At 35.1% G+C, this 27,296-nt stretch overlaps 1 protein-coding gene across 1 annotated transcript; it reads left to right on the top strand.

Moving 5' to 3' along the window:
- Positions 1–83: 83 nt before the first annotated feature.
- Positions 84–26,580, top strand: LOC117923143. Its single transcript, XM_034841382.1, has 47 exons — positions 84–261; positions 3,479–3,550; positions 3,678–3,746; positions 3,837–3,908; positions 4,240–4,311; positions 4,436–4,507; positions 4,653–4,724; positions 4,830–4,901; positions 5,054–5,125; positions 5,220–5,291; positions 6,936–7,007; positions 7,320–7,385; positions 7,653–7,715; positions 7,828–7,875; positions 8,025–8,068; positions 9,026–9,414; positions 9,485–9,680; positions 10,383–10,526; positions 11,487–11,605; positions 11,683–11,893; positions 11,991–12,228; positions 12,360–12,510; positions 12,683–13,061; positions 14,219–14,344; positions 14,636–14,813; positions 17,865–17,936; positions 18,032–18,100; positions 18,177–18,248; positions 18,358–18,429; positions 18,566–18,637; positions 18,748–18,819; positions 18,913–18,984; positions 19,079–19,189; positions 19,281–19,352; positions 20,097–20,165; positions 20,735–20,800; positions 21,204–21,269; positions 21,372–21,407; positions 21,531–21,571; positions 21,765–22,141; positions 22,218–22,413; positions 22,753–22,887; positions 24,013–24,131; positions 24,242–24,452; positions 24,583–24,820; positions 25,359–25,509; positions 25,948–26,580. The coding sequence occupies exons 1-47, from the start codon at positions 113–115 to the stop codon at positions 26,299–26,301; spliced, it is 5,961 nt and encodes a 1,986-aa protein (XP_034697273.1). The 5' UTR covers positions 84–112; the 3' UTR covers positions 26,302–26,580.
- Positions 26,581–27,296: the final 716 nt, after the last annotated feature.

Below are 27,296 nucleotides of genomic sequence, written 5' to 3'. Positions count from 1 at the left end.
TCTCATCATTGTTTTTTTACATATTCACATCTTGCAACATTATTTTATCATCTAATTCTTGTTTGTTAATGAATGTCCACTAGTGGATGCTCTTCAACGAATAATCAGAACAATGGGAGCTACATATTGGAAGTTTAATGGGGATTCTTGCCAAATTGAAATGGTTGGGTTAACACCACAACCACCAAGGGGATCTGAGCAAAGCATTGTTTGTGAAAATTTCTCTGAGAAGAACCGCACTGCCCTTCATGTCATACGCATGTATATCTCTCTCGTCTTATTACTTAATATTTTGAATTAACTTTGTATGCTCTATATATCTGGATTATGATGCTTATTAGATATTCCATCTTGAAGCATATATTATGATATAAAAATAGATATAATGAAATTATAAAAGGAGCAGGTAGGTGCTTTTATTGCCACAAGCCTATTGCTTAGCTTTGCACTAGTAAAAAAGAAGCATTTTTTATCAGATAGGAAAAAAGAATCATTGCACTATTTTTTGCTGAAAGTCCTTTTGGTTTGAACTTTCCAAGTTGAATTTGGATATTAATATTTTTATACTGGTATTTAGTATATACTTTTTTTTCCTAGTATATTATCCAGCCTTGAAAAAGTCAGTTAAAAACTGAACCATGTGGGAGATTATTAATCCAATCTTAACTTGTTTGGGGTAATTATTAAGGCCAAAATCCTTGCTTTACCAGAGGGTAACAGAGTTGCAAAGGATTTGAGTGTCACTGATCTACTAGTGGAGGTTCTGCCTTGGTGATTAGCCTTGGAAATATAATTATTGAATGTGGAGATTGTGAATCTTGCCAGGGGGCTGGGTTGCTCTTTGATATGGACGTATAGATTGGCTTATCAGGAGCCGACAGATTGATCAAGAGAGGAGCCTTTTCTTTTGTTGATTTTGTTGAGGATCTCATATCCCCTGGAGTTTTATTACTTCATAAACTTAGGGGCAAGAAGCCAAAGGCTTTCTGCTGTGAAAATTTCGTTTTCTCTCTTTTTATGCTCTCCTAAATTTTTCATTTTTGAAAGGTTTCTTGTCATTCTTTCTTTTACATCTTACATCCATCTAATGCAATACAAATGCCACTTCTTATTAAACACAAACTATATACACACATACACACAAACCCAACCCTTTGAATTTATAAGAAAATACATTGATTCTTTCATGACATAAATGTTTGTTAGTCTTTAGTCTGTCCATGTGTAGTGGTCTCCTTGCTCAGCCATTAGTGAGAGGCAAGCCTCTTTCAACTCAATGGACAGATAAAACAATCTTTGAAAGGTTTTTGCTGTGTGTTGTCAAGGTCACTAATACATTTCTCTCCCAAATTCGTTTGTGCCTTTTTGTGTGTGTGTGTTTTCAGGGGTACATTTGAAAATTCAGTAATATTGTCATTTAAGAATTTGGCAGAGGTATATTGCCTGTCACTGTTGAACTTTTGGAACTTGTTAGACACTCAGTTCTCTTTGCCCTTAGTTCAAGTGGAGGGTGCCCTCATGCCACTTCAATAATTTACAAGATTTACAAGGATTCTTCACCATCTCTGGATGTATATGAACAAAAAAAAAAATCCTAATTTTGGGTTCATCTGGTTGTATGCGTGTCTTTGGTGAATTCTGCTGGACAGTCCTTTTTCTCCTCATCCATTGAGTCACTATCTTGATCACTTCTCCTCAACCTTGGAGTAGGAGAGGCACAGAGAGCAAGTTCGACATCTAGAAATTGAAAAGCAAATGAGGAAGAGCCTTAGTGAGGATGCTTCCAGTTGATTATCAAGGGAAACAAATTGAGCAACTAGAGATCGAAGGACAACATGCAGATAGTGATACTCCAGCCTGATGGGCTTCCATAGAGAAAGAAAAACAGCATTGATGGTCATGTAATGGACATTTGTGCTACAACATAAGGATGATTATAGATGATTTTCTGACATTGAAATGGTAAATGATATCCCATTAAAGCCATTGTAGCTGCTATTAAGCTGTTTTCAGCTTCTGCATTGGGGCAAGCTATAGTCTTCTGGTTCTTTACATTCCATGTGATACATAAATACAGCCACCATACCACGATTTTCTTTGGTCAGTTGTTGTTCATCTAATGGAAGCCTGACTCAATGAGTCAGACCTGCCAAAAACATTAGCAAATGCTTAGATACCTATAACGTGGAGAAGAAAAAGCAGAGAGTGCCACTGATATACTGAAGATTATGCTTTATGATGTAAAATTTCCATGGTTGACATTATCAGTGGATTGACCTACAGAGGCATAGCAATAGGACAGGTGAAGGTTTGTAAAGAATTAGTCTTGGGTACTTAAATACAAGTAAGATTTGTAAATAAATGTTCTTGAGCTCCTATGATGTTCTAATGGTGAGTTGGATTTGGTTAAAGTCCATGGTCTGGTAACCATGTGACTTGTGCATATGAGATTGTAAATTTCGGCCTCTATGAGATTTAGAATCTTGTGGACACTCTAGTTTGGAATAGGACCAACTGATAGAATAGTTGAACCTTTTTTTGGATAGGAAAAAGAAGAAATAGTAGAGAAGTGTTGCTAATGCTATGATGTCATCTTTTTGACAGAAAATTTATTGCTCGGATAATCAGGAAAGTTGTGTTCTTTTACTGGGTAGAGAAATTTAGTATCATCAGCATGCAGAAGGAGAATCAGGATCCCATTTCTCGAGAAACAAAGAAAAAAAATTGATCACTAAACCTCAAAAATAACCCAATGAAAATTGTTACTGAACTATTGGGACCCAGCCAGTGGGGCCTATTTTCAACTCTTATAGGGAATGGTGAATCTAATATATGTAGTAAAATCATGCCGGTTGATTCATGAACATTAATTCTGAAAGGACATGTTTGCAGGAAGGCTGTTTCTATTTTTATTTGCCTTGTCTGCCATCTCTTGATCATTATTCACAATTTGTGTAATCTGAATGCTTATTAGACTGACACAATTAGAGTGGTTTTCTTCAAAATTTTAACTGTTACCTATTCATAGCTCTTAGTAATTAATCTGACCTTTATTCCACCATTGCTCCATTTAACCTTAGTCTTAATTAAGCCATCTATTCCAACTATGTCAATGCCAGGATGTCATGGACATGGAGCGAGATCTGTCATGTTAATGTGAAGGAAATCAAGCACTATTCTATTGTTGAAAGTAATCTTCTGGATGGTTTTCTGAATGAATTGTCTTTGATATCTTAGAATGGAATCCGTTACATGAATATTGACATACTTGGGATTTGTCTACAAATTGCATTTCAAACATGTCCATTTCTTTGTTAAGATTACATTGACCATGTGTTTGAAGACTTCATTTCAAGTATCAGTGCACAACCCTGATTATGCTATAATAATATAGAATATTGTTTCTATTAATCTGATTTTTCTATCAGCAGCTGCCCCTGGGCATAAAACTCAAACTTTGATTTCCCATGTGTTATAGTGTTCTAAAGGGGTATAGTCTTCCTGGCATGCTTCCACCTGACCTGGTCGAGCTTCAATACCTCCGAGAGATGTAAGACCATTCTCAACTCAGGCATTTGAAGTTTTACATTTTTCTAACCCTAATTTCTTACATGCTCTACCAGAAGTGAATACAACTTTAAACAACTGAAATTACTTCCATTTTGTCGCATTTGTAGAGATTTTGCTTACAATTACCTTGGTGGTACGATACCACGTGAATGGGCTTCAACACAATTGAATTCAATGTGAGCGTTTCTTTTCCCCCTACTTCTGCTGTAAGTTTAGCAATTAGAGCTCCCTTCTTCATAAAATTAACTAAGAAAATGTTAATGCAGCTCTCTACTTGCTAACCACTTATCAGGGGAAATTCCAAAGGAATTGGGAAATATCGCCAGTCTCACATACTTGTAGGTCTCAATTTTCAAGCTTTGGTTATCATTTTTGTATTTCCCTTCCTTTCCTTGGATGGTTCTCTGGTGATCAGATTCCATGTGATAGAGGTGAAGTTGTGAAAAGTAGCAATAGAATGGGCAATTGGGCCAGCACAACTTTTTCCCATTTTGTTTTTTTTTAATTTGTCACTTGAAACTGAAGTAGCAGGATGCATGTTTTTCTGCCCATCTCTTGTGGAATCACTACATTCTGTTTTTTCCCTTTCATTCAAGATATGTCTTTTAAAGAGTGTGATGGGTATTTTGTTCTTCTCTTTTAGTAATCTCAATGGAGACTTTTAACCAGGAACCTTGAAGCAAACAAATTTTCTGGCGTTCTTCCTCCTGAGCTTGGGGATTTAATTAATTTGAAAACTCTGTAAGACATCTTGTTTCTTCTTCCTTTAATTTTTTACTTTTTGAATTCCATTCCAAATTTAACATGCATATGAACAATGAAAGAACATCTAACCTGTTGGTTTTGCTCTGTGATGTTATTGCAGGATGCTATCTTCTAATCAGTTCTTTGGAAATTTGCCAACTACACTAGCTGGACTTAGAAACATAACAGATTTGTAAGAATCATACTATTATGCAAACAAAAAAAAATCCCCTCCACCCTCACTCCCCCATTCCCCTCCACGCGAATATTTTCCTTTTACTTGGTACATGAATTTGCATGATCATACCAATTCAGTGCCATTTTGTTGCAAAATGCAGTAGGATAAATGATAACAACTTCACTGGACCAATACCAGATTTTATACAAAACTGGAAACAACTTACAAGAATGTAAGATTCATTTCTTTCCTAGAAAAATTTAAGTTCCTTTGAATTTTGAGAGTAGAAAAATGTAAATATTTTCTAATAATTATGTGAAAATTTGTGTCAATGAAGAGAAATGCAAGCAAGCGGACTGGAGGGACCTATTTCATCAAGCATTTCTCTTTTGGATAAGTTAACTGAGTTGTGAGTATAGAGCCTTCTCAAGTCCATAACTGTTCTTTGGGTGCTTGATTGCTATGTTTTCTTAGTACTGGTTTACTGTTATTGGTTTTTTTTTTTTTTTTTTTTTTTTTTTCTCTTTTCTTTTTCCCATAGTTGCATTTTTTTTTATGCAGGAGGATTAGTGATATGACTGGGAAAAGTCAAGGTTTTCCTTTGCTGAACAACATGACTGGCATAATAAACTTGTATGTTTGATGCCTATAGGCATTGGATATTTATGAAGGCAAACTCACATCTTCTTTATGATATTTAGTTTACATGATTGGATTATGGATTTAGGGTTTTGAGGAATTGCAACATTTCTGGAGAAATCCCTGCATACATCTGGAAAATGAAGGAGTTGGAAATGTTGTAAGTAAAGCCTGTAAACATGTAGTAAATGACTTTTCTTGGTTTTCAATGTTGCATTGCTCACAATGTTTACTTGGCATGCTGAATGTGGAGGAAGCACACAAACACACACAAACAAACATTTTTTCCCTTAATGTTTGGGTGCTGTGTTTCTAGATCATGAACTGGCAGATTCTTGTGTTGCACTCATGATCATGTGAGTGACATTGTTGTCAAGTAAGAATCTGAGGTGCTCTACAAGGAAGTGCCATTTTATCAATGAGAAAATGTCACCACTGGACCTATCCAGCAGTAGATATAACTTTGACTTAATATATTTCTGTTAATTTTTTCATTTAATGAATCTACTTTCTGAACATAAAGATCCACACGCCAAACACGCATAAACACATGCAGTCTCTACCATATATGTATGAATGTAATATTTATGTGTGTATCCATATATACGTTTATTCTGTTTGAATCTTCTTTCTCATTGCTTGATATTTTGAATGAATAAGACATTTAGTAATGTAACTATTTCATGATTAAGTGTAAATTTTGTTTTTCTTTTTGATTGGAAAAATGAAAACATACTAAGAAGATGTCTAAGGGTGCATAATTGAGCATGGTGGGTTTATGAAGTTACATCCAGGAAAGAAGGAAAGCCAGAAAAAAAAGGACAAATGAAAAAACTAATAGAGAAGGAAAAAGACAAAAAGTGCAGGAAAAACAACAAAGGAAGCTGCAAACCCAGCTTCTCAAACCCTAGGAACATCAAAACTGCAGATAGAATAGACATCCAAACAGTCAATAATGTCAAGAAAGGAGCATCTTGTGCCTGACTAGAGATAGTGTCCATCACCAATACATACAAAGAAATCAAGATATTAGTCGTCAGATTCAACAGTAAGTGTTTCACTGCCCTGAAAATTCTTTCATTCCACTCCCTCCAGATACACCACACCATGCAAAGAGGAGCCACCCTCCATACCTTCCTATATTTCTCAATAAATTTACCATGACATCTCAACAAGCTCTCATAATGAATTCAGTCAGACCCAAATGACTCCAGATTACAAAGTCAGTAGCTAGAGCTCCATAGTACAGACAAAGTAAATTTTGTTTTCAGAGGGAAGAAAAATACTCTTAGACTCTGGTACTTGAAAGCCAACACAGCTGAAAGAAAATGGAGTCTTTCTCTTTAGGTTCAAAAAGTCTAAAAGTAGGAAGGTAAAACATTATTCTGCAAGGCGTTAATCATCATGTGGTTAATTGGACTAACTGACACACAAATGGTCAGTGGAACTATACTGGTATGCTGAAAGAAGCAATTGATCTCTCCAGAATGATGGTCCAACTATTTCATGGATTCCTGGTCCAATATTTTGGATTATACTTACTCTTGAGGATTTTATAGATATAATTTGTCACCTTAATTTTCTGGTTGTGGTTGTTGTTGTTTTGTAATTTTATGTGCAGACTCTGTTCTTTCTTCTTTTTAGTTTTTCCTTTTGTTTCTTTTGGAATTCTTCTCCTCCATCCTTTATGTTTTCTCTCTTCAACAAGTTTCTTTTTTCTTATAGAAACAATAAGCAAACACGTTTGATTGGTAAATAGCTTGTAGAGATTTTCTCATTAACTGTCTTTTTGTGATTTGGATAGGGATGTCAGTTTCAACAAGCTAGTAGGTGAAGTTCCAAGTGACTTAAGTTTAGCCAAGGCACTGAACTATATGTAAGTATCAAACCCAGAATTTGGGTAGCATTTGGTTGTGTTTCATCACTTTCATTGGAAACTTACTCTCATTATATTGTTCTGAAAAAACTTAATGAGATAGTCAAACTTTTTCCAGGAAAGAAATTTGATTCCAATTTTATTGTGAGCAACAAATAGTTTTGCATGATTATTTATGTTTGACCAATAATTGTTTCCCAAAGATGCAAAAAAATGCAACCTCAATGGATACATTATGTTGAATCTCTTACTAACATTATATTGCTTTCAATATTGAATCTCTGACTAATTACATTATGTTGCTTTCAATAGCTACTTAAGCGGCAACTTGCTAAGTGGAAATATACCGGACTTATTCTTGAAGAAAGGAAGTAGTATGTATGTTCCTTATCTGGGATGCTTTGGACTCTTTTTATTTCAGTAATGCTTCTTGTCTTATAATCCTTATCATATTCCAATGATATATGAACCTGCCAAGTAAGGCTGAGCCATGCAATGGGCTAAGTTTCTAGTTGGATCTACTGTCAATACCATCTATTTCACATGTTCCTGCTTTAAGGTTTTTTTTTTTCTTCATGATCCATCCTTTTATGGCTTCAGATTAAATATGAATTTATAACATCCAATATTATTGCTTCCATGCAGTGATCTATCCTACAATAACTTTTCATGGCAAGGCCCTGAGCAACCTGCTTGTCAAGAGAACATGTCAGAATTTTTATTTTTTATTTTTTGTTTTAATCTTCACCTCTTAGCTTTCAGTTATAAATAGTTACTTTTTAAATACATAGAATTGTTTTGCCTTTTGTTATTTTCTTAGGAATTTGAATGTTAACTTGTATCGGAGCTCTTCAATGGAGAACAACCTGTAAGATTTTTATTCTTCTCTCTTGCTAAAATTGGGAAGTTAATTACCATGAAGGGAGGAGGAAGCTTCTATTTTAGTGTAATGGTTCTCTTATGTACTTTTTTATTGATGAAATATTCTAATTTGTTCATATACTAATTGTGTGATAGAAGGGCTGTTCTTCCATGCTCAAAGAATGACAATTGTCCACAATGTAAGTATCTTTTGAAGTTGGAATGTTGTGAATCACCTTCAAATTCAATTTAAGTTTTGTTCTTCAATGCAAAATTTTGGAACTTCCTTAATCCACCAATCAGATTATGAGCTTCCTGTCTGTTAAATAAAAGTCAATTTTAGGCAATCTTAGATCCTGTTTAGATAGGCTTTTGAAAGCCAAAAGCCCTTTTTTTAAGCCTGATAAGTGCTTCTATCTGTTTTTAGGCGATTGTTAGCCCTGTTTATATAGGCTTTTTGAAAGCCAAATGCTCTTTTTAAGCGTAGTAAGTGCTTCTTTCTGTTTTAGGTGATTTTTAACACTGTCTAGATAAAGCTTTTTGAAAGAAAAACCTTTTTTTTTAAGCCTAATAAGTGCTTATGTCTGTTTATAGGTGATTGCAATAAAAGTGTTTCTGGCTTGAAAAAAGAGCTTAACATATGGGCAGAGACTGTGTTAATTCTCGTAGAAGGTCTTTTATAACTACTGCAGGAAGCTTTTTTATATTGGGTGAAACTTTGATAAACAAAGATTGTACCTTTGAAATCATAATTTCAACTTCATCTATTGGCTAAGTCCAAAAGTAAAAGCTAGTCACAAATGGGGCTTCCAACTGATAAATATTGTAAACAAAGACAAGTAAATACTAGTTTCAGTTTAGGTTAAATTGGCTGAAATTATGCTATGAACTGTTGAAACAAGCTGCTAGCATCTAGGTATGGTAAAATTTGTATACTAGAGATTTGTTTAAGCCATCTTCTTAAAGAACATAATATGTATGGTGGTTATGAGTTGTGATATTAAATAAAATGTTGTAAACAAGTAGGGTTTTATGATTTACTAATTGCATCAATGTGGGATTGATATGAAATTTCAACAAATAAAATTTCAAATCATTACGTACTAGATGAACTTGCAAAATCTCAATTTTATTTTACTTTATATCTTTTATGGCAGATGCATGTTCTTTCCACGTTAATTGTGGTGGAGATGATTTAACCATCAAAGAAAGTAAAAGAAAAGTTTTCTATGAAGGAGATGCAGAAGTTGAAGGTGGTACTGCAAAATATTTTAGAAGTAAAAACAGTTACTGGGGATTGAGCAGCACTGGGGACTTCATGGATGATAACAATGACCAAAACATGCGTTATATTGAAACTCTCTCATCAGGGAACATATCTGGAGTGTATACTACAGCTCGCCTTTCCCCTCTTTCACTGACTTATTTTGGCTATTGCTTAGAAAATGGGGATTATACTTTACAGCTGCATTTTGCTGAGATATATTTCACAAATGACAAAACATATGATAGTCTTGGGAAACGCTTGTTTGACATTTATATTCAGGTATGTAGTCACATCAGTGGAAAATATTTCTTTGCCATGAACAATGTTTTAATAATCTACTTGGTTGCAGGAGCAATTGGTGCATAAGGATTTTAATATTGAAGATGAGGCTCGTGGAGCACGAAAGCCAGTTATGAAACAATTTAACACAAGTGTAACAAATAATGTCTTAGAGATCCGATTTTATTGGGCTGGCAAAGGAACAACACGAATCCCTAGCAGAGGAGTTTATGGCCCTCTCATATCAGCTATTTCTGTGCATCCAAGTAAGTAATTAGGATTTTTTAATTCTTTGTTTATACTTGTATCGGTATTATCATAATGTAGGTTGCATGTGCATGATGTGGACATACATGTTTGCCTATTTTTTGAGAACAGAATTGACCATGTGTTTCCAGGACAAGGTAGGCCATCGTTCCTACCACACAGAGCAAGGCTCAAGATGCATTAGAACCTCCTATGAGGGTATTTAGTTCTTGTCTGTCACTAACTCCATAATTTCTTAAACAGTTTAAACACCTACTTAAAGAACCATGATTCACCATCAGGCATGTGTTCCTTGATCTATGTCCCTATTACAAGTTCTGCTTCTCTTGGTGTCTGAATATCTTGTTTCACTAGCATTAAGGATGAGAAGAAAGTGATGTAGTTTTTAGAATAAAGTGATGTAGTTTTTCCTCTTTCTCTAGTATAAGTAGCACAGTGATGAGAATGAAGAGATTCCTTAATTTGGATTGCCCAGAAGAGAAGGGATTTAGAAGGATACATGAAAACTAAAATTTCAGGAAATAAATTTTTAATTCCTCATTAAATAACAGTTGGATGCCAGAATGATATTTAAAAGATATTCATGGAGTTTAACGCTGAAATTGGATTGAGTGTATGGGTCTATGTCTATGTCTATGTCTGTTTAAATTTCATTATTAATATGCTGCTAACATTTATCCTTTTATATGTTTTTTATGTAGATTTTAAATCTTGTTCAAGTAGTGGAAAAAAGGGAATGACTGCTTATATCATTGGTGGAGTGGTAGGATTATGCATTATTCTATTAATATTGGGTTTCCTTCAGTGGAAAGGTTGTTTGAGAGGCAGAAAGAGGGAAGAAAAAGGTATGAGCTATACTGATTTCAAGTACTGCTTAGTTTCGATTCATTGCATCTTCCTGCAAGTATCTGCTATTGGCATGAGCACTTTATATTTAAGTTGGCTTCAAATATTCAACTTTTACCTTACAATGAACCATGCATTTGGCCTCCTTTGTCAGAGACTTTCTTCCCCCTTGAGTACGCTATGTTCTCTCCTTTATATTTCTTTCCCCTACCTGGGTTTGACACTTGGTTGCTTTTTAACCTTTCTGCACATCCTTACAAGATTGCTTGTCCTTCTTGTACTTATCCTTTTAAGAAAAATGAAGATGGTTGCTTCTTTTCAATAAAAAAAAATAAAAATGAAAAGAAAAATGTGATCTATTCATTCACTAGATCTTTGAATCACATTTGGTGGGCCCAATTAGAAGCCATATTTTGGGATACACCAAAATCTGACTTCTTTAGTTGTCTTGAAAGGTTAGTTCTTTCATCCATTCAGAAATATGAGATTTTTTTTCCTTTTTAATTTTGTGAAGAAAAATTGTTACAGAAGTGGATTCTGTATTTTTCCTTAGAACGCAGTGTCTAATCAATTATCACTTAAAATGAATCTTTGTTGATTTTCTAATAATTTTAAGGGTTGTACAAGTGAAAGCAATATTGTATCACCATACTCATTTAATTGGTTACACTTCGGTGATGAGGTTTTTAGTCATGGTGTTCTATAATAAATCTAGAACACCTTAAATTTATTAACTCATGCATGCCCTCTGTGTATGGAATTAACAAGTATGGGTTTTCAATCTTAATCTGTAGAACTTGATCAATTTGGCAATTACATTTTTTCGGAAGGAGGGGGGGGGGGGGGGGGGCGTGGGGGCCGGGGGCAGGATTGGAGGAGTGGGGGAGTGGGATTGAGAACTACCGAGTAAACTCTTTGTTTTCTTACCATCTCTGTTTCTGTCTTTCCTCCTTGGATAGATCCCGAAGGTCTAGATTTGCAAACAAGTTCCTTTACCTTGAAGCAAATAAAAAATGCCACCAACAACTTTGATTCTGCAAACAAGATTGGAGAAGGTGGTTTTGGTCCGGTTTTTAAGGTATTCTAGCTAATCCATGATCTTTCCACCTTCCTTAGTTGATTCTACCTATGAAGTCTGAATGAAAATTGGTGCAGGGTCTGTTATCTGATGGTACCACAGTTGCAGTGAAACAGCTTTCGTCTGGATCAAGGCAAGGTAATCGTGAATTTTTGAATGAGATAGGCATGATTTCTTGTTTGCAACACCCAAATCTGGTGGAACTTCATGGGTGTTGTGTTGAAGGAGATCAATTGTTGCTGGTATATGAGTACATGGAAAACAATAGCCTAGCCCGTGCTTTGTTTGGTAAGTATCATTTTCTTAATTGGAATACAACTTCTATTAAGACAAAAGATTGTACAGATGATATCTAATTTTAAGTTTGTAAGGGATTGTTTCACAGGTCCAGAAAATAGTCAGCTGATACTGGATTGGCCAACTAGGCTTAAAATCTGTATTGGGATTGCTAAAGGATTGGCTTTTCTCCATGAAGAATCGAGACTCAAGATTGTACATAGAGATATTAAAGCTACTAATGTGCTTCTTGATAGAGACCTAAACCCTAAAATATCTGACTTTGGATTGGCTAGGCTCGATGATGGAGGGAAGAGCCACATTAGCACCAGGATTGCTGGAACCATGTGAGTTAGCCTGTCCTTATTAAATTGACCAACTATTTGAGAATTAATAAGCGGTCAAATGCTTGTACTGCTGAGGAAATTACATTACTGTTGAATATGGAATGATTAGATATCACAATGTTCACTTGCAGAGGATATATGGCACCAGAGTATGCACTAAGGGGTTATCTGACGTACAAGGCTGATGTTTACAGTTTTGGTATTGTGGTTCTGGAAATTGTTAGTGGAAAAAACAACAACGATTATATGCCAAGTAACAGTTGCTTTTGTCTTTTAGACTGGGTATTCCCTTCCTTTCTATCCCTGTTCAGTTTATTGTATCTGTTGTTCATGTTCCATTCTGGTGTTTTTCATTGCTAAGGTTAAAATGCACATCTGCCATGATGGAAGTTAAGAAAATTTTCAAATCATCTATTGAATTATCTTGTAAGAAGGAGAGATATTTACATTTCAGGCCTGTCATTTGCAACAAAGTGGAAAGCTTCTGGAGCTTGTTGATGAGGCGTTGGGGTCTGAAGTCCGTGAAGAAGAAGCAGAAATGATGGTTAAAATAGCTATCTTGTGCACAAATGCATCCCCATCACTTAGGCCTACTATGTCTGAAGTGGTGAGCATGCTTGAAGGAAGGAAGCCTACTCCTGATATAATCCTGGAACCAAATTCCCACAATGAGGATGTGAGGTTTAAAGCCATAAGAGACTTTCGTCAGGAAAAGCGAAACCAGAGTTTGACTGGAATCCAAACCCAGAATTCAACAGCTCTTACAGAGCTTTACCATTCCTCTGCATCTGGCGTTGATTTCTGTGAAATCAACCCTGCTTCAAAATCCTGTTAAAACTGCAGGATTTACTGATTTGCCTAACCATCTCAATGAGCGCACTGAAGTTTTGGCTTCTTATTCAACCCCACATCTTGTACATTTTTTTTATAGTGATTTCTCTTTGAAGGCGAGGATTTGTTGTATAAATTTCTAGGATTTTTTTTTTTTTTTGTGGCAGAATTAAAATTTTATATTTCTCAATGTTCATACAAAACTTTATTATTTCATTGTTGTAATAGGAATCATTTCCTGGCAAAAGAATAATGTGATGAAGAAGCTAATCTGGGTCTGTATGACATCTATCTGATTGTTATTCCCGGAAATTGCTCACTTTTCCCAGGCAGACAATTTTGAATATTGAAATTTAGACAAAGCCTAGTAGAGTGGGAGCTCCTTACATCATGTAGACCCAAGACAATGAGGCGAATGGGAAATAAAAGTACAAATTAGATTATTGAGCCTCTGTGATCAGGCTAATTAAAGACAAACAAAACTATTTTAAGAAATTTTTAATGCTGTTTGATGTTGTTTTTAGAAAACAAATTTTAAAAACAAGAAATGGAAAACAACTTTTTTAAAATAAGTAGAAATTATTTTTATTAATTTTATTTTAAAAAAAAATATAAGTTCATTTGATTATATTTTATAAAGCTTATTTTTAAAAACAAATTTCAGAAAACACTATCATAATTTGGACGATTAGCATTCAGATTGTTTCTTACCGGTCACTGTTTTTCCACTATGACTTATGAGGAAAATGACCCCAATTATTATCGTGAAGATAGCGATAGACCCTCCATTCACTAAGCCATGTGAACGAACAGGATGGCAGTCGATTTGACTATCTGCTGGAAGTAGCAAAGATGGATCGAATTTCCCATGCGATGATTGTAATACGAGATCGCAAATAGAAAAAGACCTTGTTTTTTTATTAATAAAATTTCAACGCGTCCTTTAAAGGCAGGAGTTAGAAAATTCTAGTAGAGTACCTACCAGAAACAAGTGGTCAAAAACAGGGGACGAAAATATCGATCGTGGGCCCCACAAAAGCTGTATGTGTCAGAAACGCATGGGTACATGAATCAATCAATATGGGGTATAGCCAGTCAGCAACATAGCAGTACCCACTGCCTATTGAATGAGTTCATAATCAAACCTTTGCAAACTGAGATCAAGCAAATTCAAGGAGAGAGATGGCCACAGTTGTTCATATTCCCCTGCTCATCTTGCTTCTACATACATGCTTTGGCTCAACAAGTGTTGAAGCACTAGCTGGACATCTTCCTGATGAAGAAAGTAAGAGTCCCTCCATTTTATTTGCACCCAAATTGGAATTCAGTAGTTGTAAATGGCAGCATGCTATTTCTTGATCTCAGTTGAGTCATTTCTGACATGGGCTTACTTCTATTAAGAAATTCAATTATGCAAAGGACATGCATGATAGCCTTGTGTGCATAAATGAAGTTTTTGAGGCTTGGGCGGGCTGCAACTTTTTCCTTATGGATTTTTGAAAGATAGCCTATATGTGAAGTTATGTTCAATTTGCATCCATCTAGCTTGATCCATAATGAGTTTTGATGTTTGCAGAGGGAGTTCTGGAAGAAATAGCTGAACAATTGGGCAAGAAGGATTGGAAATTTGAACTAAACCCTTGTGATGGGAACTCCAACTGGAACACACTAGGCTCGATATCAAATCCATTCTATAACAATACAATCACCTGCAATTGCTCCTTCCCTAATGGTGAATGCCATGTTGATAGCATGTAAGTTTCCTTTCCTTATTGCTATTAAAAGGTATCCTTTTCCTCACTTGTTCAAACTTATATATGAAGCTGAACAGTCAAACTGCATTGGAATATTCATCCAGAAATATCCCTAAAACCTTATACAAAAGGAACACCTATTTACATGAGGAAATATTAAAATACGAACTCTCCTCTATAATGTCCTCTGTCACAAGGAATTATAGAGAAATTAAGACTGAACACAAACAAAAAATTGAGATACTTTCTAACAAGGCCTCTGCCTCAGCATCTTGCATAGAACTTAGCGTAGGGCTCAACACTGCCTAGGCTGATTCTCTTGCCTCATGCCTAAGTCCCTTTCCAATTCCTATTCACCTGTTGCTTTGAAAAAAGTGGAACTTCACTCACCCCTACAACTTCGAATATATTAGCAATAATGAACAAACTTCGAAGGATTATAGGTGATAAAATGGGTCATGTGGCTGCGGCCGCAACACCACCACAACCTATGTGGGAGCACCATAAATCACCAACACACTATGGACATCCACTGCCATACTCACTTGGAATGTCCCACAACTAATGAACTTAATGAATGACAAGTGGTAGGATATGTGTTCTAGAAGTTAAGGGGGGCTCAAGACATGGCTCCCTTATAAGTTTTGCAATTACTCAAATAGGTAATTTGCTCAAGGTCCATAAAGAAGCCTCTTCTTCCAGAGAAAAGAACAGGACAGAGCAAGAACATGCATAAATGCTGATTGGCATATTTAATTCTAGATCATCTCTTGATCTCTTGATCCTAGAAAGCAAATGGAAACAAGAAGCATCTCAGGATTGTGATGCCTAACCTAAATGAAATGGTATGGTAAAGTTGACAAGTGGTGCATATTCTTTATGGTCAATTAGGACTATGTTTCTAAGTATGACGATCACCTTTTTTGGGAGAACTTAGTTGTGCATGTGTGGGGGTGGGGGTTGGAGGTTTTGATATGTATAAGAACGTATCCATAAAAGATAGAAATTAACTATGACTAATTTCTATTTTACCTCTCTAGGTTTTGAACAATAAGTCTCTAAAGTAATTGCTTGGCAAGCCACCGATACATGGAGGCACAGTTGCAAGTATGCTTATCACATTTGAGATCAAAATTTTCAAAAAATGTATACAATGGAAATGGCAATCAAACCTTTATATCCCACCAAAATATAGGGGAACCTAGTGAAACTATTTAAGGAGTTCATATCTCTAGATTGGACTTTCACTTGTTTTTGGGTAGAAAACTAGTATAACACCTGAATTGGCCTTAGGTTAACCAATAAATCACACCTCACTTTGAAGTAGACAGCATCAGTTGAATTCATTTCTTGCAGTATAGGCAGTTCTGGAATCTGCTAATGAGTAATGACTGCATAGAGAAAATGACATAAGTAGAAGAAGATATTTTTGATTGGTATTTTCCAGTCCTATACTAGGTGCTACTCCTCTCTTTGTCCTGCAATTTGAAATATTTTTTAGTGGAGCACTTGAAGTTGTGTTTGGTGTGACAAAGGTCATTCGTAACCAAGGCAAAACTTCGTTCCCCTTTCATTTCACCAGAGAGCCAGATGATCTTATTCAAATTGTTCCTAAGCTGAGAGTACATAAATGGTTTGTCATGGGGAGGGATGGGCTGCATGTATTCCATTTGAACTTTGTGCATGATACACCATTATTTTAGCTTAAAATTTGGATTGTATTATAGCAATAGCAGTTGGCCACTTACCTACGCCATCACTTAGATGGTAATCCTACGTCTGTGGAGTTTTGGAACCCTGTGGTGTAAAAAGTTATTACTGCATGGGAAAAGAGTATGCTTTTTCAGGCAGAAATCCCTAGTCTAATCAACCCCTGAAACATTCCCAATTTTTCCCTTTTCATGTTTAAATTCCTACCAAGATTGAGCAGAGCTTCAAGAAAATTCAGTAGAGTCTACCCGCCATCTGGGTTGGGGAAAAAAGGAAGAAATATACTCTCCCTCGGTGGGAGAAAGTGTGCCATGTTAAGATGCTGGAGACTCAGGGATTGCTACTGTTGTATCTTCACATTTTCTCATTCTTTGCATAAATGACCATTGAAATTTGTCACTTAACTTATTCCATCGATTCTCCTCTCTATAAATTATGCAGCTGGTTGAGACTCTGTTTTTAAATTTTGGAGGATCTCCACTGCTGGCACTGCGTTAAAATAAAATCACCCTCTTCTACATTAAATTATTTGAAGATATAGCTCTCCCTATCCCACCCCATATCCAGGCAACAACTTCGGTAGTTAGGTAGTATTACCAGTACATCACTTCCTTTGGGATTTTGGCATCCACATTGGTTCCCACATGTTCTCCCAAATTTGCAGAGTTGACACAGGAAAAATTAGAAAAGTACCACCACCACCACCCCCCCCCCCCCCCCCCCCCCCCCCCCATCAAGTTATTGTACTTTTTCCATTGATCTTTTTAAATTACCGACTGCTCATATGGAGGTTTTGGTCTTGTCTTCTGAGTTTTGACTGTATGCATTAGTTGATGAACCCAAAGGATATATGTTCTTTTTCCGAAATGAAGTTTTGTGGTCTTGGAGGCTCAAAGGTTGTATCTTCTGGGACAGTGCAAGATTGGCTTCATTTTGGTTTTAAAAGGGAGAAGCATCAGCTTTCAAGACAAGCGTGGAAGCCAAAGTTATTGGATAGAGTTGAAACTATAACTTCCTTTAAAAGGTTTCAGTGACAGAAGAGTGATCTTTTTAGCACATCAAATACCAATGTTTTACATGGGGGTGCTTGAATGGTTTTCAAGGTCTGCACAGTAATCTTACTCTTAAGTGTGGCTCTAATCATGTTAGTTAGGTGTTTCCAAGGTACATGATTTTGGTTAATTTACTGCAAGTCTGTAAGCATTCGGAATTTTGATTATTTTTACTGTGTATTTATTTGAATAGAGATGACTCTCTTATATGCTTTCTATAACGTGGCTTTAAGCATGAATAACTGGTTATTAAAAGCTCCTCTTTTTTCTCATGTCTGTATTCAAACAGATCTCTCAAAGGGCAGGATCTTGCTGGTGTGCTTCCACCTGCCCTAGCGAAACTATCCTACCTCAAAACAATGTAAAAAGTGCTTTCACACACATGTATATTTTTCAAACCTGAAATTTGTATTCCCAGCTTTCATTGGTCTAACAATCTTTTTCTCTTGTTTGAAGTGATTTGGCTAGGAACTATCTCAGTGGTAACATACCCCCTGAATGGGAAACTACAAAGTTAGAAACTCTGTAAGATACTCACATTTCATGCTCAATCTAGTAGATAAATATTCTTTCAAGGATTGATAAAGCTGACTCCATGCAGGTCCATTTCTATGAACCGATTATCAGGACGAATCCCAAACTTCTTGGGGAATATTACCACCCTTAAAAATTTGTATGTTCTGACCCACCAAATACTTGCTTCCCACTCTCTCACACCCCCTTAAATATTTATAGCCTTTTTGGTTTGCTCCTGCTTTAATCTTGACTAATCGAATTTTCAGGGGTCTTGAGGCCAACCTGTTTTCTGGAACAGTTCCCCCTGAGCTTGGCAAACTGGTCGACTTGCAGAAGCTGTTAGTCTTTCATTTTTTTTTTTTTTTTCCATTGTTTCAATTTTAGAACATTTGTTTATTGAATTTGATGGTTTTAATAATCTCTAAAAATCATATTAATCTTACATTGACTCGATCTTCTTTTTGGTGACTGTAGCATTCTTAATTCTAACAATCTCACTGGACCATTGCCTCAAGCGCTTGCTCACCTAACTAATTTGAAAGAGCTGTATGTTCTCGTAAATCTTTGTGCTTGTGTATTTTTAAGGCTTTTATGCATATGTGATGTTAAAAAAATTAATTCTAGTGATGTTCATACCTATTTTGGGCCAAATGCAGTAGGATTAGCAGCAACAATTTCACTGGAAAAATACCCAGTTTCATTCAAAGTTGGAAGCAACTTGAGCAATTGTAAGTTTCTTTTTGGTTTAAGTATTTTACAGTCTCTTCATTTTAAAAGTTTTCGGGTGCACTACATGTTCATTTGATTTACCTGATTAACAGAGAGATCCAAGCTAGTGGTTTGGAAGGGCCCATACCTTCTAATATTTCAGTCTTGAGTAATTTAACTGAACTGTGAGTTAAGCCTTCTTAGTTCATATCTCTTAATTTGCTTAATTTCAATAATAATTAACTTCTCAAACTAATAAAATATTACTGACAAGAGTAGCCTTTTGCCATTTTTTTTTCTTGATGGGATTCTATGCAGAAGAATTAGTGACTTAAATGGAGAGGGTTCCACGTTTCCACCCCTAAGAAGCATGAAAAGAATGTACAAGTTGTAAGTGGTATTTATGATTAAAAAAATGCTCTAAAGCAAAGTAATTCACTCTCTAGCACTAGTACTTACATGGACTTAGTTTATGTTGCAGGATGTTGAGGGGCTGTAATATCTCAGGACCAATCCTCCCATATATAGCAGAGATGACAGAATTGAGATTTTTGTAACTCTACCATGCATTTATTTTACTCTTTTCTTTTTCTTTTATGGCAAATTTGTTGTCCCTAAATAGTTGGAGTAGTGGATTATGTCAAGTATCATTAGCTTTTTACAGTAAGAACCTGTATTGTGGGCTACCATGTAAGGGGCTTCCTCTTCTTGTTCCTTCCCTTTACCCTTGACCTTTAACCATTAAGGCAAATTGCGCCTTTTTTTTTTCTTTTTCTACATTTTTATTTTTCCATATGAAGGTAGAAAAAGTAGGAAAGACAAATATTTTACAATATGGGCCAAAGCTATATGGGGAGACTGTATGTTGATGGAAATTACCAGCTCCTTTGGGTCTAAACTATATTTTTATCTTTTGACTCCTTAGTTGGAAGCTCTTTTTTCTCTTTCCCTTTTGTGAAGGGATCCTTTCCTCTTGTAATTCATCCCCCCCACTTATTGAATTTGTTGGGCGGTTTTTTTGTGCCAAAATACTTTTGTGAGATTAAAAATTGGCCCTCAAATGATAATATACACACCCTGACTTTATTATTAAGAAAGGGGATAAATGGTTGATCTAGGGGTCGATAATTCTATGTCTATGAATGAGTTATGCCTCTTTTCTTTACCCCTGTATCTTCAGACTAATGACCTTTTATCTCTTGAGATTTATATTGCACCAAATTCAATTAAGCCATCATTTGGATGAACTTCTATTTTAGTGCTTTATTATGACATTTGTACTGTTGTTTTCTCACAGAGATCTCAGCTTTAACAAGTTGAACGGAGAGATTCCAAATCTTGATGGCCTAACAAACGTGGAGGTCATGTAAGATACAGTAACTTAGGACATGTTGTGTAATTGTAATGCATAGAAGTCTTCCCTATCTATATTGTGTCTATCATAAAAATTGATAGAGGGGTTAAAACTATACACTATTAGTTCGCTCTTATAATTGTTCCGGGGTCATACATTTGTCTGCTTATGAGTATCAGGTATACTCGCTTGCCCCCAGCTATATGGGTCATGGAGGTGACCACAAGTCTGGTGCATTAGGAGCCTGCATCACTTGGGGCAAGGGCTTTCAATACTTATGCGGATTACCCTCATGAAAATTTCAATTACAATTTCAATTTTTTCTCCATCTTCTCCTGCAGAACATTTTGAGATAATGACAAAAGTTGCATTAGTGGTCTAGTGGTAAAATAGTACCCTGCCATGGTTCATAACTAGGTTTAATTCCCTGTCAGTGCATTATTATTTAATAGTTCTTTCTACATCTACATTCATTTTCTTTAATAGGTCTTTCTACATCTACATTCATTATTATTTTGTGCTCCCCATGTTCTGTTACATTGGAAAGCTCTAACAATAAACCATTTTTGCGTGCCGATTAGGTGTCTGACAGGCAACCGGCTTAATGGAAATATTCCAGATGGAATCAAGGGAAGGCAGAGCCGCACGTATGTTTTTCATCCAGCATCTTGAGTTAATTTTGCTTGAGATTTGATGTCCATCTTCTGTTATCTATTACCTTTCTTTTTATCTACCCAACCATACATAGGTAAGGTTGTACACAAACATACACATGAACTCCCCCCTACGAACGCATTCATCTCTGACCTCTTTGGTGCTTGATTGCTGATTCTATTCTTGCTATTTGCATCCCTCTATCTGTAATGGGAGAAAGAAATGTTCTCATTAGAAAAGCTCCTAACTACTTGTTAGCTATTAGTTGCAAATTAGATTAAATTCCGCAAACAATCTTCTTTAGCACTTTTAACTTACACAATTCTTTCAAAGTGTTTTGTATATTAGCTTTCATGGAGTTATATTGTGTTTAAAGAGTCATTTGTGTTTTTGCAGTGAAATAGATCTTTCTTACAATAACTTCTCTGAGCAATCTGCACCGCCCTCTTGTCGAGATAGCTTGTAAGAACTATTTCTTAGTAAACTAAACCTTGTCAAGCTTTATGCACAGTTTTTCTTTCATTCACTGTCTATATTAAATTATCTTCTTTTTTGTTTCATTAGGAACTTGTTCAGAAGCTTTTCTGAGGAGGGGAACTTGTAAGCTTATTACTTTATAATTTGAGTGTGAAGGGAAACAATTTGTATATTTTTTTTCTTGCACAACATTGATTCTTTTCTTTTCTTTTCTTTCTTTTTTGGACCAATGCTACATTAATTCAGAGAACTTGGTGGGTGCCTGAAAAACTATCCTTGTCAAAAAGGTGAGTACATAAAATGTGAGGTGAATTTCTCAGTTATTTTATTCGAGATGATTGGGACTTATCTTTGGTATTGAAATGAAATTATATCATCTCATCAAGGACATAAAATTTAGTTTTATTTATTTATATATTTATATATTTATTTATGTTTAATATAACTGATCACTGTCTATAACTTTTCTGTTTTCTTAAGATCGTTATTCATTGCATATAAATTGTGGTGGAGGGAAATCTACGGTTGGAAATGTTGTTTATGAAGGGGATCAATATGAAGGAGGTTCAGCAAAATTTCATCCTATGACTGATTATTGGGGATTTAGTAGCACTGGACACTTCTGGGATCATAACAGAAGCATAAATGATTACATAGCACAAAATGTATCCGTACTTGGAATGAACCACTCTGAGTTGTACACCAGAGCACGACTTTCTCCTCTATCTTTTACTTACTATGGGCGCTGCTTAGCGGATGGGAACTATACAGTAAAAATTCACTTTGCAGAGATAATTATCAGAGGCAATAAATCCTTTCATAGCCTTGGCAGACGAATTTTTAATGTTTATATTCAGGTACTCAGAATAGAAAAAATTAGATTGGTGCTTGGTTTGCTATAGAAGGTTAGCTGATTTAATTAGTTAATTGCAGGGAAAGTTGGAATTGGAGGATTTTAATATTGTACAAGCAGCACAAGGGGTTGATAAGGTAGTTGTAAAAGAATTTAAAGTAGTTGTGAAGAACAAAACTTTAGAGATCCGCTTTCATTGGGCTGGCAAGGGAACAACAGCTATACCAAGCAGAGGAACTTATGGTCCTCTCATATCAGCTATTTCTGTGGAATCTGGTGAGTTTAGGCCTTATTCATTCCTAGTGAAATTTTGGTAGTCTTTCTCTTTCATAGTTAAGTTGGATGTGCCTTTTTGTTGCCCAACTTGTTCTACTATGACAAATAACTATAAAGTTATTCTGTTAAATTATGAGATCAATAGTTTTGTAACCTCATACAGTTATTTAACAACTTCATGAAAACCAGCTCAATTCCTCTATTTTATTTTATTTTTCTAACCAATTTTCTCCCTGATATCTGCAATTCTAAAGAAAATCTTATTATAGAAAACATCAATTGAATGGAATTATGTGCTAAGCATAGCATTCAAGCTAACACTGTTGTTATTTTTGATAGATTTCAAGCCTCCTTCTAATGGCAAAAAGAAGATACTCATTGCAGTTCTAGTTTCAGTATTGGTTTTCATTTTCACAATTTTGGGCCTTATTTGCTGGAAATGCTACTTTGGACTGAGAACATCAAGAGAACAAGGTAATGTAAATCTATGACACAAGCTTTGGTGTGACTGTGTGAGAAGGATAATAAATATGTTTCCCAACTATTGCAGGAAATAGGAAGAATTTGTGGCAATTTGAATATAATTATAAGTAGCCGATAGACTCACACTGGCCATGACCTAAATAAAAAATAATATGTTAAGCAGAAATAAAGTTGGCTCTTAAGAGAATGATTATTAGAGAGCTATTAAGATGTTGCAGATATCTCAGAAAGAAATTGACCATATAAGTAGAAAATTCAGTAGAAAGACTAAAGAAAGGCTAATTATTTCAAATGAATCCAAACATCATGATGAAATTGAGCTACAAGTGTTTTATTTTAAGCGGTAAGAAGAAAATGGACACATTTCAAGAAACATTTTTTGGGGCTTATCACTTCACTTAATTGTTAATGCCTTGGTTTTCCCTTGGCAAACAACCCTTGTGATTCTAAGTTAATCTTCAATGAGAAATGTGGAGCTGTCCACAAAGAGCACACAACACACTCTAAAAAGAATGAAAGTGTTACTGCATAAAGAAAGCCTTACCATGCTTGGAACCTCTGAATGCAAGTTCTTAGAGTTGCTTTTTCTAAATGGGGCCCTTTACCTATGTATAGGCATCTTGAAGCACTTTAGAATACCTTACCTAGAACCTTCCCCAGAATGTTTTATGCTGATTACCATTCCTTGTTCTAGAGTTCTATAGTCTCCCACCTTTTATGTACAATTCTATGGTTTTTTAGAATGTCCCCTGTATATGAATGATTAAATATAAATAAAAAATAAATGGAGTATCTCCAAGAGTCTCACCGTTTTGCATATACCGGATGTTTGATAATATTTGGTCCATCTATATATACAGCTCTCAGGGGAATCAAGATGGGCATGATGTTATGCTCGGTTAGATTCCAAGGGAACCATATAAGCGGCTTAGGTTGGAGTGGGCCTTGAGAAGTTCCATGGGTTCTCTATTTTATTACATATAACTTCTTGGCAATAAAATGGAGCACTAGTGTTTTCCAGTTGCATTTACTTTGATCTTATTATTTCGAATGTATTCTAACTAATTAAGTAGCACTAAGATATAATTCAACAATCTAACCTTTTTCCTTGGACAGAGTTGAGAGGATTAGATCTGCAAACTGGTTTATTTACCTTGAGACAAATTAAAGCTGCTACAAACAACTTTGATGCTGCAAACAAGATTGGGGAAGGAGGTTTTGGATCTGTCTACAAGGTACCCCACATAATTAGTTCTTTTATTAATTTTTAATTCTTAAATTTTTTATCCATGAGATTTGGAGCTAGACCAATACTTTAAGGTATACTCACAACATTTCTATATAGGGTACATTATTAGATGGTACCATAATTGCAGTGAAGCAACTTTCCACCAAGTCAAAGCAAGGAAGTCGTGAATTTGTGAATGAAATTGGAATGATTTCTGCTTTACAACACCCAAATCTTGTAAGATTATATGGATGTTGTGTTGAAGGAAATCAACTGATATTGGTATATGAATACATGGAGAACAATAGTCTCGCTCGGGCTTTATTTGGTAAGGTTAATACTTTTATATTTCATTGTGTTTGTTATGCCATTTAAAAAGATTGGTCATCAAATATTGACATTCAGTCCTTAACAAGTTTGATGAACTCTATTGTTTGGGCAACTTCTGTTAATTATAGGTCAAGTGGAATACCGATTAAATTTGGACTGGTCCACGAGGCAGAGGATTTGTGTTGGCATAGCAAGAGGTTTGGCTTTCCTGCATGAAGGATCAACACTGAAAATTGTTCATAGAGACATAAAAGCAAATAATATACTACTTGATAAGAATCTTAACCCTAAGATCTCTGATTTTGGTCTGGCGAAACTTGATGAAGAAGAGAACACCCATATTAGCACCAGAGTTGCTGGAACCATGTAAATTTCTCCTCCCTTCCTTTTCAATTCATGACAATTTTAACATAGTTGCAATCTTTCAATAATATTCCTATTAAACTAAAGTAGAAAGAAGGGGTTACACATTTTTCTTACCAATTTTCATTTCTTTAAATCACTGTCATGAGATATAGAAAATAGTTTATCAAAATTTCTCCATTTCTGCCCTGATTTATACTTGAACAGTCAGTGGTTAACATCCCAGCACATAAACTAATTTTAATATGGATATTGATATGGATAAAATTCTTGTGGTATCAGTATTTTGGTATAAATCTATGTATTTCAGAAACTACATCAGCATTGAATCCCTACTTGCATAGAGGTTGTTGTTTGATGATAAATCAATATTCAGGCTTATTTGAGAACTAGTTAAAAGGAATACTGCCATCAGTTATCATCTATGGTAGTTATTTATACTCTGATAGTCAAATTCAAGAAGTTGCTACAGGTGATGGTATATTGTGGTAGCGAGTTTGTTTACCTAAAATACCAGTGATGTTTTGGGGTTATTGTGCAGAGGATACATGGCACCAGAGTATGCATTATGGGGTTATTTAACCTATAAAGCTGATGTATACAGTTTTGGGGTTGTTGCTTTGGAACTTGTTGCGGGGAAGAACAACATGAAATATAGACCAAATGAGGATTACGTTTGTCTTCTAGATCGGGTAAGTCAGCTTTTTTTCTTGTTTTTTGCATGTGTTAAATCAAGATAATAGTTTGAAACCAGATCACTTTTTCTGAAACTTGTCTGTTTAACTTGGTCAACCTGCTTCCATTGTGGAGAGGGAGGGAGAGAAGGAGAGAGATGGAGAGCGAGAGAGAGAGAGAGAGAGAGAGAGAGAGAGAGAGAGTAGAAGTAATCAACCTAGTAGTAGTGTAACAAATGTTAGGCGGATAGACATAACATAATGACAGCATCAATACCACTTCCATTTTCCATTTTGCTTCATTTTCTCCCCTTTCGCATTGGTCATTTCCTTGTGTCTTGGCCATTTCCTAGATTGTGAACTATTATTTAATCTCTCATGATTGTCTGAATGGAGGTTGATATGATTTTATTTGTTTTTCTAAACATTTCCAACCTTCTCTTTTGCTTCCTTCAGGCCTTTGTTTTACAACAGAAGGGAAATTTAATGGAGCTAGTGGATCCAAACTTGGGGACTCAGTTCAAAAAGGAAGAGGCCATAAGGATGATTAAAGTTGCCCTACTATGCACCAATGCATCTCCCGCACTTAGACCTACCATGTCTGCAGTGGTGAGCATGCTCAAAGGTCAAACTGTCGTTCAGGAATACCCTCTGAATCCTCGTATTTATGGTGATGAATTTGGGTTTGAAGCCCTCAGAGGCCAGCATGATCAGACACAATTACAGAGCTCAAGTGAAATTGAGCCCCTCACTCATTCATCACGTACAGCACGGAGTGGATCTTCCTTTACATCTTCCCAAGATCTATAAAATGTCTCTACCTTGCCTTGTATTAATTCAGTCATGGTGAGAATTTTTCTTTGGTAGCTAGTATTTTGTCAGTGTTCTACTTATTGTTGGAAGTTGTTACTTCATTTTGAGGCAAAAGTGATCCATTTTAATTCCAAATACAAAGAAAAAGTACTTTCAAATTGCTTATCAAACAGTATATTATTCAGCCTTCTTGTTATGCATTCCAAACCATAGATGTCACATGTTGGTTAACTCCATTTGTAAATAAGAAGTATTAATAAAGATCTACATTCATTATATCTTTGTTAGAGACTATTCTTATTATCATTCATCTAATCTTACATGTAAAAAGAAAAACAAGAAATATCATAAATACTTTTTTTAGCTAAGAATGTCACATAGTAATTATTATGCAAATTCATAAGTTATTATTTAATAAGTACATCTAAGACCCATTTTTTCTCTGTATTCTTCCTTAAATTGCCAGTCACATAAGATTATGAGATCAAACAAATAGGCTTTCTTTGTGAGACGAACAAACAAAAGCTCATATAAGGGAGCTTAACTCCGATACCATTTATAACAATCTATTTTTAAGTTTATAGATTTTATGGATAAAAATTGGTTTATAATGATTTTTTTTTCTGCACATAATTATATTTTTATAAATTTTCTCTTTATAAAAATGAACTTCAAATTAAGTAACACTTTGTATTGAATTTATTAATGTATTTAACAATTTTTAAAAATAAGTTGGAACTAAAAAAAAAAAAAGGATTTAACCGTTCAAAAAAATTCAAAACTGATAAATTATAAGTCATGACTTTATCGTTCTCCTATACACATAACTATATTTTTTGAATTTAAGTAAATAAATTATAAATTAAGTAAAACATATTTAATAATTTAAATTCTTTAATAAATTTTTAATTTTAAAAAATAATTTTAAATTCAAAAAGCTAATCTAATTAATTGCAAATTAAATAAAAACATTTTAAAATATTATGTTCGCA

This window comes from Vitis riparia, chromosome 10, assembly GCF_004353265.1.
Source record: "Vitis riparia cultivar Riparia Gloire de Montpellier isolate 1030 chromosome 10, EGFV_Vit.rip_1.0, whole genome shotgun sequence".
In the NCBI taxonomy this organism is placed as follows: Eukaryota; Viridiplantae; Streptophyta; class Magnoliopsida; order Vitales; family Vitaceae; genus Vitis; species Vitis riparia.
The sequence above is the reverse complement of the archived record's forward strand: the minus strand, read 5'-3'. Positions and strand labels throughout refer to the sequence as shown.

What these genes read in the sequence shown, in the direction of transcription:
- LOC117923143 (XM_034841382.1), top strand. Translation starts at nt 113, where the DNA reads ATGGGAGCTACATATTGGAAGTTTAATGGGGATTCTTGCCAAATTGAA. An exon ending in ATCGCCAGTCTCACATACTT is followed by an intron (nt 3,909 to 4,239) that starts GTAGGTCTCAAT and finishes ACTTTTAACCAG; the next exon opens with GAACCTTGAAGCAAACAAAT. An exon ending in CCCTCTTGTCGAGATAGCTT is followed by an intron (nt 21,270 to 21,371) that starts GTAAGAACTATT and finishes TTGTTTCATTAG; the next exon opens with GAACTTGTTCAGAAGCTTTT.